This window comes from Rhinoraja longicauda, chromosome 1 (assembly GCF_053455715.1).
Source record: "Rhinoraja longicauda isolate Sanriku21f chromosome 1, sRhiLon1.1, whole genome shotgun sequence".
NCBI lineage: Eukaryota > Metazoa > Chordata > Chondrichthyes > Rajiformes > Arhynchobatidae > Rhinoraja > Rhinoraja longicauda.
In genome coordinates, this window is record NC_135953.1 from 109,653,548 (window position 1) to 109,668,452 (window position 14,905).

The 14,905-nt window shown below is 42.2% G+C and overlaps 1 protein-coding gene across 1 annotated transcript in view; it reads left to right on the forward strand.

The window, feature by feature from the left end:
- The window catches only part of LOC144596323 (protein Jade-1-like), a 124,031-nt gene that overhangs the window by 81,383 nt on the left and 27,743 nt on the right, over positions 1 to 14,905 (forward strand). The window contains 1 exon segment of the mRNA XM_078404573.1: positions 5,894 to 6,084. Coding sequence (XP_078260699.1) covers positions 5,894 to 6,084 — 191 coding nt within the window.

Below are 14,905 nucleotides of genomic sequence, written 5' to 3' on the forward strand. Positions count from 1 at the left end.
AAAAATGAAAAATTTGATAGATGCCTGTAAATTGGATGTTCAAAGTCGAGGGATAATATGCCAGGCAATTTCTAGAGATTTAGTCATTGGACATAGGGTTTACACATGGCATTTAATGATAAGAAATAAATGTAGACAACTAAAGCATTATGCATTTTTTTTTTTAATGGCTCATAGATTCAAGCTGATTTAACAGGGCTTGGATTTGGGTAATACTATACAGACCCACCACCGATTTTCTGGCACCTTTGTTCCAGAACCATTCTGGATTGTCCGTTTTGCCAGACCAGCAGAGATCATGACCTCCGAGCGGAGTCGAATGAACTGCCGAGGCTGCTGGGGGAGCGCAATACCGGCCTGCAAAGATGGAAATGGATCTGTCGGGTCTGGCTGGGCAAGCATTGAAGAGCCCTGGCCGCAGGGGACAATTTCAACCCACTGATCAGCCACGGAAGTCGGCCATGGGAGCCGATCTGCCGACTCTGGCTGGGCTGGAGTTCCAGAGCTCCAGCTGCAGGGGGCAAATTTGACCCGCCAATCGGCCGCGGATGTTCCGATAATGTCAAGATCGGTCGCTTCACGTCGGCCTAGGCGCCACATTTTTGGGGGAACAACTGGGGGTGATTTCAAGTGCACTCTCAGAATTCTTTCCGGATTAAAGGAGGTGTCGGACCACCAGTTGCCAGAAAATTGGTGGTGGAACTGTTTCTGCAGTTCCTTGCGTCTCCAGCCTTAGATTCATACAGCATGAAAACTCGCCCTTCGGCCCAATTCATCCAAGCCAATATGATGCCCCATGCAAAATCGGTGGTGGACCTGTACCAATGTGCCACTACTGTTTCCCACATGGAGTCACCGGTCCCCAGGGAGCATCAAACCCTGACAACAAGATCTGGCAGATGCGTTCGAAAACCACGCTATCTGCAGGATTATATGCCCAAATAATGAGGAACCAGGCATGTGGTGTTCAAAGTTTAGATAATTCCGAGCACTGAACTGTCGCAGATCCAAGGAAGGAGAATTTGGAAGCTACCACGGAAATGGATTGTCAAAGGCATGTTGGAAAATGGACTGTTGGAGACATGTTGGACTCAGTGAAATAAGATGCCATGGAAGAAGTTAATTTATTGCTATACATGTAAAGTTCCTGTACATATCTGTTTTGTAAATAAAGGGGGATGTTATGGGAATAGCACGCTCTGTGGTGCAGTACCAAGGATATAATACCCATGAGGCAGTAGCCAAGAGGATCCTGAATTAAAATGGCTGAACCCAAGGCTCAAGTATAAAGCCTCTGTTATTTAGTTGTGTAGCTGTAATGGAGCAGTTTACAGAAAGGAATCACAATAACAAAACAAATATTACCACCAATTTGTCCTGGTCCAACCACATTGATGTTACGCCAAGAAAGCACAACAATGCCTCTTCTCTACTTCCTTAGAAGCTCAGACTCGAGCAAATTTCAACAGATGCACAATAGAAAGCATCCTATCTGGATGCATCACAGCATGGTAGGGAATTGTAGAGAGTTGCGAACATAGTCCAGTTCATCATGCAAAATAGCCTCCTCCCCCAACCCCACTCATCGACTTCATCTATACATTATGCAACTCCGGGAAATCAGCCAACATAATCAATGACGACCTTAGTCATTCTCCCCTCTTCACCTGTCAGGTGGACGATACAGATGGTTGAAACCATCAGATTAAAAAAAACAGCTTCCTCCCCCTGGTTATCAGACTCTTAAGTGGACCTTTGTATGTGGAGAAGAGCTTGCTGAGCAACCAATCTACCTGATTGAAGCCCTTGTACTTTTTTTTGCCTGCACTTCCTCTGCAGATAGCTGTAGCACTATATTCTGTACCTTTTTCTCCTTTGCTCTACCTAATGTACTGGTGTATGGAATAGTTTGCCTGGATAACATGCAAAATAAAGATTTTCACTATATCTCGGTATACATGGCACTAATAAACAAGCTCCAAAACCAAGGTAGGCCAGGCAAACTTTACACTTTATAATATGATAATAGTTGGGGTTTTGTCCTTTGTGTGCCTCAGTTGCCCATTGGAACTGGAATGGTTTCCCTAACGCACATGCACTAGCGCACCCCCTTCCCCCTCCCCCTTCCCATCTTCCTTCGCTGCTTGCAGTAAGAGCGAATTCAACTTGGTTAATTGCAGGAAATAATCCAAGACCGAGGGTGCCTTTGTCCCTTTTTCCCACTAATTTATTTATATCCACTCAACAGTTTCATTTCCAATAAAAATGGGAACTGGCTTCAAGTGAGTGTCAGAAGGTTCATGTCAACGCACTCATCTTGCGTGCATGAGAAAATTAGCCACGGTAGTTTTTAAGGCATGAATCTTCTGATCAGGCGAGGTGATTACTACTGATGAGTTCACCTACAAATTAACTGAGATAGAGGTTTCATGTTTGAAACCTCCCCCATGATATTATTTGAAAACGTGTGTGTTTACACAGAAAGCTTAGTGCAGTGTGTGGCTGTACTCTCATGGAATGTTATATTGCCTTGGGTGCTACCATATTCAGCTTCCCTGTGGTGAGCCCAGTTATGCAGTCTGCCTGCATTCAGCATTTGTCAACAGGCCTGCGCAAATGTCCTTATTGCGACTTTATTGTGAAGCAACTTAGTCCAAGAGCTAGATTTAGCCAGGTAACAAAGAATAAGTCCAAAAAATGCAGTCATTTAGAACGGCTGTTGATTTCTCAGTAATAAGAGCCATTTGTAAACCGCGTATTAAGTTACTACAGTTCCAGAAATTATTTGGAATCCGATTTAGTTTGAGCATCCTATTTACATGTATTTGCATCGGGCAGAAAGAAAGTGACACTTAAGTTAAGAAAATTTAGGATTTGAATAAAAATGATGCACAACCATTGAGGTTGAAAATAGTTGCAATTGGTGGACTGGAGTCTTGGCTAAGTTCATTCTTCAGATAGTGAAGTAATGATACAAGTTCTTCTTGAGGTCACATTGCTAACAATAGTGGAATAATTCAATTGCTATCCTTGTTAAGTGAATTAAATTGGCCTTTTTCATTAGTTGCCAGAAAATAGACCTTACACAACAGGGGGGTATCCTAAATGAAATGATATCTGATGTATTGTTATTCGACCCCAGGTGGCCTATATTTGAGGTACTAGGTGTACTATGGGCTTGCTCCGAGCCTCTGGAGACTTTAACAGAGACAGTAAATTGTAGTTGAATTGAAGATCTCCAGGCCCATTGCTTGTCTCAGGTACTCTCGTTGCACTATAGACTGGCATCCCTTTCCACCAAGTCTATTGTACAGGCTTATAATCTCTTTATGGATCAGAATCATAAAATAATAGAGCACCGTGGGAAATCTCTTGAAGGAACTGTCCAATTTGCCCCAGTCCCTTCTCATTCTGCATAGTCTTGTATAAAGTAGCCACAAAATGCTGGAGTAATTCAGCGGGAAAGGCAACATTTCTGGAGAGAAGAAATGGGTGATGTTTGGGGTCGAGACCCTTCTTCAGACTGATGTCAGGGGAGTGGGGGGTACAGATATAAAATGTATTTGGAGACAGTAAGACTGATGGGAGGAAGGGGGAGGGGATGGAGAGAGAGGGAAAGCAAGGGCTACTTGAAGTTAGAGAAGTCAATGTTCATACTGCTGGGGTGTAAGCTGCCCAAGCAAAATATGAGGTGCTGTTCCTCTAATTGTGTAACTTACCTTTTCATGTATTTACCCAATTATTCTCTGAAAGCTGCCATTAAATTTGGTTCTGCCTCCTTCGGAGGCTGTACATACTGTTTCAAACCAAGATGCCATGTTTTAAAATATTCTAAACCTTATAATATGTAAATTTATACACATGTCACCTGTATAGATCCTTGCCAGATGTTTTATTTTGTGAGTTGAGATATCTGGTGACAATAATGCCCATAGCTACTAATCTTTTTACCTCCGGGGAATTGGACTGAAGTTGCTCAGTGCCCATCTGACTTTCATAAACCATCCTTGCCTTGAAACACTTAATTCATCCCAGGATTTATTGCCACACTCTCTTTAATTGCCACACTCTCTTTAATTGCTTACTGATAGACCCGAGACCTGGCACAGCAAAAAGAAATCATGCTAATTGTACATTATGTTTTGGCTTTTCTTTTTAACTTTGATGGCAACTTAAATGTGTTTTACTTTTGCACATTAATGGCTCGAGAAAGTTTTGATCCCCCCACCCCCCAACCCTTTAGAATGGTTTTCACTTACAATACACTTGGGGATTTGGTGTAAAAAAATCACATTGATGCGATGTTGAGGGAGTGTTGCGCTGTCAAAGGTAGCCTTTTTCTGGATAAGATATTAAATCAAAAACCTGTCTCTTGTCTCCAGTGGATATCAAAGAAACCATGACACAATTGGTGGAGGGTAGCTTTTCCCTGGTGATTAGTTCCCTGCATTTTTTAATATTTTGATTTTTTGAATATATTTCACTAGTTTTTTTGGTACAAATTTATCTATTATTTCATTTTTTTGTTTTATCCAATGTTCTCTGTGGCATAAATAAAAGACTTGGCCTGTGGAGTTTAATGGAGGGGTGGGGGGGGGGGGGGGGAGGGGAGGGGGAGGTCTGTCAGAGACATGTTAGGTCATCTTTCTTTGCTGTTCCCTGTTAAGTAAGACTTTGTATAGATACAGAAAACATTATCTGTATCGTTTCGGCTAGTTGGAAACTTTTCACTTTTTTCCTGATGCTCACTGCTTAGGAGAGTTTAAATTGTTTTCTGCCATAATATGATCATTATGCAATGCCGAGGAATTGAACTGCTCAGTGTGTGTAAAGGAACTTTTATAGCTTCCACAGAATGGAGGATGCTAACTCAAATGGAACTTATCCCTTAAGTAAAAAAGAATTATATGCACATGAAATTTACAATCACAATCACAATAGTACTTTATTAGCCAAGTATGTTCTACCTGCGCCGGCCATCTACCCCGGGTCGGGGCTTGTCGAACCTCGTGCAGCTTTTGGAGCTCCCGACCGGTCTCAACCCGAGACTGCGAGCTCCTTGATGTTAAGTCCGCAGGCTGTGTTGGAGCGTAGATCCCAGGCAAGGAATTGCACGCTCAGATGTTAAGTCAAAGCCAGTCCCAGGCAAGGCCTCCAGCTGCACGATGTTAGGCCGCAGAGCGAACGGAGATGCGATCCAGAAAACAATCGCATCTCCGGCAAGGTAAGAGATTGAAAAATGTTTCCCCCAACCCCCTCCCCAACCCATGTCATAATTGTCACACCTCATAGCAATTGGAATCTGACCTGCATCCTGACTAGTTATTTTTTGTTGATTTCAGCTGAAATATTCACTACTCTTTCCATTTTGGATTCCGCTGACATGTGTTGCTGGCATTTCCTGTTTTTAATTCAGTAACTTGCATGGCTGTGGTTTAGTGAATGTTCACGAGAAACAAGCTGATTACTTCTTTTGAATAGTTTTTCTTAATATCCAGCATTAAACTGCAGACTTTAATTTATGTTTAATATTGCTGGATGTAGAAGAAACTAAAGCATGCAAACGTCTCCTCTCCTGTGGTTTATAATGACCTAAAATTGTCCACGGAGTGATATTTGACACCTTACCCAGACTAATTACTGCCTGATTTCTGAACTGTTCTAATATTTGAACAAAAATGCAGGGAACCACCAGAGTACACCCTAATGAGGTATTTGGAAACCAGTGAACAGAATTTGTTCAGTTAAAGCTCCACAGGACATCTTAGAAACATCATGTTTTCTGTGTCTTTGAATGTTTTTTAGTTTTCCTGTGGAGGATTGGTGCAATGGAACTCCAGACGTAGGAACAGACAGCATATAACCTTTTTTTTTTTTTTTGTTGCATTTACAGAGTAACTGATGAAAAGAATAAAGCAGTGATATTTTCAAGACCAAGGAAGTATATTCACTCTTCGGGGTCTGAGCCGCCAGAACTTGGCTATGTGGACATCCGCACACTTGCTGACAGCGTGTGTCGCTATGATCTAGATGATATGGATGTGGCCTGGCTTGAACTGCTAAATGAAGAATTCAGAGGAATGGGTATGTCTTTAATGTGCCGAATGTAAATGTATCTTGTCTCCCTTATAGCTGTATTTAAGAGCCTCTTTTACAGGAGGTTTATAAACCAGTATGTGAATATGAGTCTCTCACAACAACCCGTAGTGATTTATGGTGGTTGATGTACTTTGGCTTGCAGTCACGGGTTAATGTAGGAATCCTAGCAGTCAGCTCAGCTCAACACAATGTGCTAACAGACCAAGTAATCTATTTTCATAACTGCTGGTGGTTGAGGTATGAGTGTGGCACTGAACACCAGGAGAATACCCCCTGCTTATTTCTGAATGGTGCCCCGACTAAATCTCACTTTGTCTGTAATTTATCTCACTCCATCATGTTAACTTAATATCCTTCCTCTGCTAGGAGCAATGATGGGTTTAGCAGTGACACAGTGACAGCACTTCTAAATTAGATCATTGGTTATTATATGCTTGGGAATGTTGTGAAGCACGCAAGTTTATATAGTTATGAGTTTCCAATAAAAGATGCTCTCAAACATCTGCAATTTTTCCAGGTATAGGATTTGAATTTCGGTTAATACTGTAGCATAATAATATGTGAATGACACTGATAGGGTTCAGACCTCCCAACCCTTCCGAATTTGGCGGAAAGTTTCCGCTTTCTTATTTCATTTCCGCCATTCCGATTTCACCTCACATTTTTCCGCAAAACACATGCCTCGCTGCTCGCCCTGCCTCACGCCGCAGGCCCCGCCCGGCCTCACCTCGCCGCTGGTCTCGCCCGGCCTCACCTCGCCGCTGGCCCCGACTCGCCTCGCCGCTGGCCCCGACTCGCCTCGCCGCTGGCCCCGACTCGCCTCGCCGCTGGCCCCGACTCGCCTCGCTGCTGGCCCCGACTCGCCTCGCCGCTGGCCCCGACTCGCCTCGCCGCTGGCCCCGACTCGCCTCGCCTCGCCGCTGGCCTCGCCCGGCCTCGCCGCTGGCCTCGCCTCGCCGCTGGCCCCGACTCGTCTCAACTCGCCTCGCCGCTGGCCCCGACTCGCCAGAGAGGGAAGGGGGCAGGGGAGAGGGGAATGGGGAGTGGGGGTGGGAGGGGGGAGGGACGGGAGCGGGGGTGAGAGGGTGGTGGGGGAGGAGGGGACAGGGGTGGGAGGGGGGTGGGGGAGGAGGGGAAAAGGTGGGGAGGGGAGGGCGGGAGTGGGGGGAAAAGGGGGGAGGGGAGTCGGGGGTAAGCGGGAGTGGGGGGGATAGCGGGAGTCAGGAGGGAAGGGGGGAATCGGGAGTGGGGGTAGAGTGGGAGGGAGGGTAGTGGGGGGATGGGGGTGGTGGGGAGGCTAGTGGGAAGGAGTGGGGGTTGGGGGGGGGACATGGACTGTTGTGATGTGCTGTTGAAGACCACTGGAGCAAGTATGTCTTCAATGAAAATTTAGGTATGTGCAGTTTTAAATGAAACTCTTTCTTCTTAACTTAATCATACATTTTGTGTAAGGAAAAAGCAAAATAGAGAAAACAAGACAAAACAATTTTTTCTTCGTGTTGTAAAAAGTATTTCTGTTCAATAACCTTTCTATAAATAGCAGAATATACTCATGATAGGCCTGACATTGTACATGTAGTCCAAGAACTACAGACTGTTGGAAATAATGGCCGTTTTGCAAACATGAATGTAGCGCAACGGGTACGCGCATTTGGCTTGCATAGTTCTTTTTTGCTGAAAAGTTGCATTACGTGCCATATGAATTTTGATGTAAAATTCTGAGTTTTGGACCAAAATTCTGAATTTGTAAAATCAATTTTTGGGAGGTCTGAGAGTTGAAACTTGTTTGTACAGAGTTAACATTTATTTTATTGTACTATTGTATTAGTAGAACAGCCAATTTTGGGGTAATATGTGTCTATTTGCCAGTGATATAGTCATGTTGTATATTTATCTGCTTTTGAAATTCTGTTTCATTGAAGATGATGGAATGGTATTCCAGGAGTCAATGCAGTGAGTAACTACTATGAGATTATACATTTAACACAGGCAACTAAAAGCAATTTCACTCACCACATGCATTTTCACCAATATTTAGCTTGGATTCACAAGAAACTTATTGGTGACTTGTGCTATGTTAGACAATTTCACTGTGATAGTGTTTGTGTGGTTAATGCCACATGGTAAAATATGGAATCTGTTTTAGTTATTTTTGTAAAACATTAAAGTTCAGATTTCAATCCAGAATATGACTAATTTCAAATCAGTCGCGTTTATTGTTGCATGCACCAGTACGATGAGGTACAGATACAGTGAAAATCTTGCTTGCAACAGCTTCACAGATTCACAACAATACACAAAACATAAATGGTACATAAATGATACACAAATGAAATTATGCAAGACTGATAAAGACTGCAAAAATAAGGCCTTCATGCAAATCACAATTGGAAAAACAAGTCCATGGAATAGATTTGTAAAGTCATACTGCAGGCAAACAGGTCCTTCGACCCAACTTGCCCACGCGATCAAGATGCCCCATCTACACTTGTCCCACCTGCTTGCGTTTGGACCATATCCCGCTAAACCTTTCCTATCCATGTAACTGTCCAAGTTTTTTTAATGTTAAAAAATGTTATAGTAGCTACCTCCTCTGGCAGCTCGATCCATATCCCCAACATCCTCTGTTGAAAAAGCCCCTTCTCAGTTTCTTATTAAATCTTCCCTCTCTCACTTTAGACCTATGTTTTCTGCTTCTTGATTCCCCTAATCTGGGGCAGAGATTTTGTGCATTCACACTATCGATTCCCTTTTCATCTTATACACCTCTACTAAATTACCCTCAGCCACTGCTCTCCAAGAAATAAAGTCCTAGTCTACCCAACCTCTTGCTATATCTCAGGCCCTCAACTCCTGCCAACATCCTCCTGCGTCTTCTATGCACTCTTTCCAGCTTAACAACATCTTTCCTATATGGAACACAATACTTCAAATGCAGCCTCACCAACATCTTGTACAACTGTTATATAACATCCCAACCTCTGTACCCCATACCCTGACTGACGAAGGCCAATGTACCAAAAGTCTTCATTACCCAATCTATCTGTGACACCACTTTCATGGAATTTTGTAACTGCGCTCCGAAGGTATTTATTTCACAAAATGCTGGAGTAACTCAGCAAGTCATGCAGCATCTCAGGAGAGAAGGAATGGGTGACGTTTCGGGTCGAGACCCTTCTTCAGACTGAAGAAGGGTCTCGACCCGAAACGTCACCCATTCTTTCTCTCCCGAGATGCTGCCTGACCTGCTGAGTTACTCCAGCATTTTGTGAAATAAATACCTTCGATTTGTACCAGCATCTGCCGTTATTTTCTTACACTAACTGCGCTCCGATATCTCTCTGCTCTATAATACATTCCAGGGCATTGTCATTCACTGTAAAGGTCCTGCTTTAGTTTAGCATCCCACAATGCAACACCTCACACTTATCTGTATTAAACTCCATGAACCATTCCTCAGCTTACTTGCCCAACTGACCAAGATCCTAATGTAATCTTTGATAACTGTCTTCCTGTCTACAATACCATCCACTTCGGTGTCATCTGCAAACTTAGTAATATTGACGTCTATATTCTCATCCATATCGTTGATATAAACCACAAACGGCAATGGGCCCAGCACTGATCCCTGAGGCACACCACGTCACAGGCATCCAATCTGTTAAACCACCTTCCACCATCACTTTCTGTTTCCTTCCATGAAGCCAATTGTCTATCCAGTCGGCTTGCTCTTCCTTGATTCCATGTACTCCTGCACTCTAACCTTCCAGAGCAGCTTACCATGCGGAACCTTATCGAATGGCTTGCTGAAGTTCATATCGACAACGTCTACAGCTTTGCCTTCATCAACCTTTTTGGTTATTTCTTCAAAATATTCAAGCAGAATTGTAAGCCATGATCTCTCGCGTACAAAACCATGCTGACTATCCCCAATCAGCCTGTCTATCCAAATGCACATATATCTTATCCGTCAGTATCCTCTGCAGTAACCTGCTTACCACAGATGTTCGGTTCATTGGTCTATATTTCCCAGGCTTTTGCTTGCAACCCTTCTTAAATGCAAAAGGTAGGATGTGGGTTGTGTCGGTCAAGTTCACAAATCTGGTGGTTGTTCTACGACTTCAGGGTCTCTCCTCCTACTCAATGGCAGTAGTGTGGAGGACATGGGGATCCTCAATGATAAGCTCCTTGTGTGGACGCTTACAATGGTGCAGAGGGCTTTGCCCTTGATGGACCGGGCTGAGTCCACCACTCTGCAGCCTCTTGTGTTCTTGTGCATTGGAATTGCCATACCAAACCATCATGCAACCAGTCAAAACAGTTGCGTAGATGTGTTTGATGAGGAGCAAGTTTGAAATGTATTTTCTGTTATAAGATGCTAATTGATGGGACAAATTTTAAACCACTTGAAAGACTGGTGTTCTTTTTACAACAAGCGCAGTGTAGCTATTTTACATTTTTGCGGAACTAGAGCTTGTTAATTAGTACTTAAGAAGGCTATGGTGCTACATTTTCTAATACTGCGGGGAATACAGGCTCCAGCTGCTATGCTGTGCCAGGGGAGTCTTTCACAAGGAAAGATTTATTTTAAAGCAAACAAATCCTAAAAGATATTGGAGTTATGATCTGATGCACATCTTGTCTCTGCATTTGTTTATATGGAAATCTGACCATTGTGGCCAAGCCCAAAAATGGTGTTGACTTACTGTGACATTGAGCGTGATAAAGTATCGCTGCTAATTAATCCAGAGGAATATAGAAAAACATGACCAATTTTATGAAGCTAAAACCCGTTTTGATGCAACAGGTTGCAAGATAATTTGATGTGGAATGAGAATTTACCTTTGTTTTTACATTTGAAGCTTACAGTGGAATTGTAGGCACAGAATGATTTTCCAAACTTTAATGTGTTTCGAGAAGATTGGCCAATTGCTGATTCTTTTTATTCTTGTGTGTTTGCACTTGCTGTAGATTTGAACCTGTTGTGTCCATACAATCACCTACATAATATAAAATCTACCTGATTTCGTGTAGAAAATTCCAAATCCTTTTCCTCTGACAACATTATCAATAGGGAATTATGATTCTATTCAGAAAACATTTCCATAAATTAGGAAAGCTATTTGCCTTAATTCTTTTGTCAGAAATGCGCAGTGCAGTACTGATACCATATAGTGTCGAGAGATGTAGTGCCAGGTAATAAAAAATTGTTCCAAGATGGTGAAGTTGCTGGTTCCCAGTTAACTGTGGGATTACTGTGGTTGTTTGCTCTGGTATAGTTGCCTTGGCAGAAATGAGTCAATTTTGCGGTTTAAAAAAAAAATTATAAGCAAGCTAACACTTCTAACTGTTTACAAAAAGCTCTGAAAGTCAAAGTGCCCAGCACCATTCAGTACCTTTGCTCTCGTAACACCCTCCAAAATTGACCATTTGCTTGTATTCTGTTGACAGATGTACTGGCTAATTTGCTCCTTTCATTTGGCTCCCCTTTCCCTTCATTTGTTGTGCATTTCTCGTCTCTGGGTCAGAAGGTTATAGGTTCAAGTCCCAGTCCAGAAAATTGACAGAGATTCAGGCTGATGTTGCAGCTCTCTACTGAGAGAGTGATGCAATAACAGGGGATGAAACGATAAATCAAGGTTCTGCCTAGTCTTTCACATGCATTTAAAGATTCAATAGCACTATTTTGAACAATAGTGGGGGATGTTATCACTGATATCCTGGATGATATTTAATCTCAGTCAACATCACTAAATCAGATTATCTGGTAATCATTTAAATGCTTTTTGTGTACACAAATTGGCTGCTGCATTTCTTGCAGACAACATTAACTTTGCTTCACATTTACTTCTTTAACAGCTAAACCTTTTGGAAAATTCTGAGGTCATCGTCGATGTTAGGAACATTACGCGGACATCGTAGACGTTATATAAATACCATTTTTTTCATTTCCACGTGTGTCAAATCTTTCCTCAAAATTCAATAGTCACATCCTGAAAGGATGCAAGAGACACAAACCCTCATCACATTTAAAAAGTATGTGAATGTGTACTTGAAGAGCTGTAACCTGCAAGGTCTCACACCTCAAGTCTACGGTACAGGAACAGGCCTTTCAGCCCGCCATGTCCATACGATCTAACAAACACACATCTATACAAATGCCATTCACCGACACTTGACCTATCACCTTCTACGCTTTGGAATTCAAGTGCATAGAAGGTGATAGGCCAAGATACCTCTTAAATGGCATGTGTCTTGCCTCCATCTTCACCTTGGGTATAAAATACAAAGTGTTGGAAGAAATTAGCAGGCTAGACATTATTTGTGGAAGGAGATGGACAGATAACATTTTGGGTGGGGACCCTTCTTCACCACCTTCAGACTGAAGAAGGGTCCCGACCACAAGAACACAAGGCCATAAAATATAGGGGCAGAATTAGGCCATTTGGTCATTCATTAGCGTAATCATTAAGGAACTTCATAAGAATACATGCTCCTCGCGTTTGATTTATGCATTTGGCCATTTTAAACCAGGTCATTTTAAATTTGAAATGTTATATTCCAAGATTAGTTGGTAAATGCAGTTTTATGGTATATTCTCCTTTAATTGTATTTGTTCATTGGACATTCAACACCAATGCCAGCATTTATTGTCCATCCCTAACTCATCCGTGAACTGAGGAAGCAGTCAGGAGTCAACAGCATTGCTAGATTTGGAGTCTCTTGGGCTGTGTACAAGTTGGTAGATTTAAATTCCATGAAGGATATTAGTGACACAGTAGGGTTTAAACGAATAATTTTGGTTGAATCATGGTTACCATTACTGAGACTAGTTTAGAAATACAGCGTGGAAACAGGCTCGTCGGCCCACTGAGTGTGCCAACCAATGATCGCCCGTACACTAGTTCTATCCTGCACTAATGACCATTTACAAAAGCCAACAGACCTGCACATCTTTAGAATGTGGGAGAAAACCCTCACAGTCACAGGGAGAACGTACAGACTCTGTACAGACAGAACCCATAGTTAGAATCAAACCCGGGTCTCTGGCGCTGTGAGGCAGCAACTCTACTGCTGTGTCACTATGATACTCTATTTTAGTTTTAATCTGCTTTGAGCTTTAATCTGCTGAAAGTCTGCAAAGAAAAAGTAGTTTGGGTTATCCTTTGCGATATATGTATTACTGAACAGATGCAATAATACAAAGTACTATAATTTACTTGTATTACAAACTGATTTGGGACTTAAATTCTTTTATAGTATTAAAGTATCAGTTGGTGTGAAACAGGCACGCTAGCAGTGCCTAATTCGATAATTGACAAGCCAATCCACATTCATGAGTTGCTCACAGATTTTAATAAGGTTTTTCCAAATAATCACATTTTGAATATTTCAGGAAAAGATATTTTAGTTCAAGCACAAAGCAATTTTTCGTATGTCATTTTTGTTTCATACAAAAGGAATGAATGTTTGTACACAGTATTATGAATGTTGGTGCTGCTGAACCAACTCAAGATTAAGCTCTTCCAGGTCCACTGTGCAACAGAACAAATCTTGATTCGAGCTCCCTTGATGCTCAGACACTATATTTTTGGTCGTTTTCTCTTAAAAATCAACAGTTGCTATCTTTTATTCACAAAATTATCTTGTTGCGATTAGAAAAGTGGAAAATAAAGTCTGGGTATCTGTTTAAACTCGTGACCTGGCATTTCATTGTGAATCACGCACTTGCCAATTTAATGTTTAATAGACGCAAGGAACTGCAGGTGCTGGTCTACAAGAAAAGACACAAAGTGCTGGAGTAACTCGACAGGACAGGCAACATCTCTGGAGAACGCGGATAGCTAATTTTTTCATGTTGAGACCCTTCTTCAGATTCTGAAGTAGGATCTTGACCCAATACATCACTCATCCACCTTCTCCAGGGATGCTGCCCGACCTGCTGAGATACTCCAGAACTCGGTCTTTTATTGGTAATCTTTCTTGAATTGTATGTATTTTGTCTTGGTAACAACACTTAATAATGAGATTGAATTTCAGAGTCGATCTCGATAGGATTCTTATGTACAGCAGGGAAAGAAGCGAAATGGTCAGTTTGATGTGAAATGTAGAATATTGTCAGCCTGATTAGAATTGTAACTTTGGGTTTTGAGATGCATAAACTCTGTACCCAAATTCACTGAACCCAAGAAAGATGTGGTGGTTGTTGTATTCTCAAAATACACAGCAAACCTGATCACACCCAGAACAAGGGAAAATACAAGGTGCACGGAAGTACATGGAAAATACTGCGGCACAGTGGAACTGTGGTCAAGTTGCTGACTTAAAGGGCCAGCGACCAGGGTTCGATCCTGATTATGAGTGTTGTTTGTACAGAATTTGTACATTCTCCCTGTGACTGCACGGGATTTCTCAGGTGCTCCGGTTTCCACCCACGTCCCAAAGACGTACAGGTTTGTAGGTTAATTAGGCTTCCGTCAAAATTGTAAATTGTCCCTCGTGTGTAGGATAGTGCTTGTGTATGGGGAATTTCTGGTCGGCACGGACTAAGTGGGCCAAAGAGCTTGTTTTCGCATTGCATCTCTCAATTCAAAACTAAACTCTACAGTTAAACTTTCACCGTCCCAATGAAAACTTATCAACCTCAAACGTTAAGTCTCTCCGCATATCATTTACCTGCCCCTTATTCTTTCTATTGTTAATCTGCAGTGCCGTTTATATTTGTATCTTAGTGTCTCCACCACTTATAAAATTGAGAGATAAAAACGATTGACTTTCTTAACCTCGTCCTGCACTAGCTCTTCCC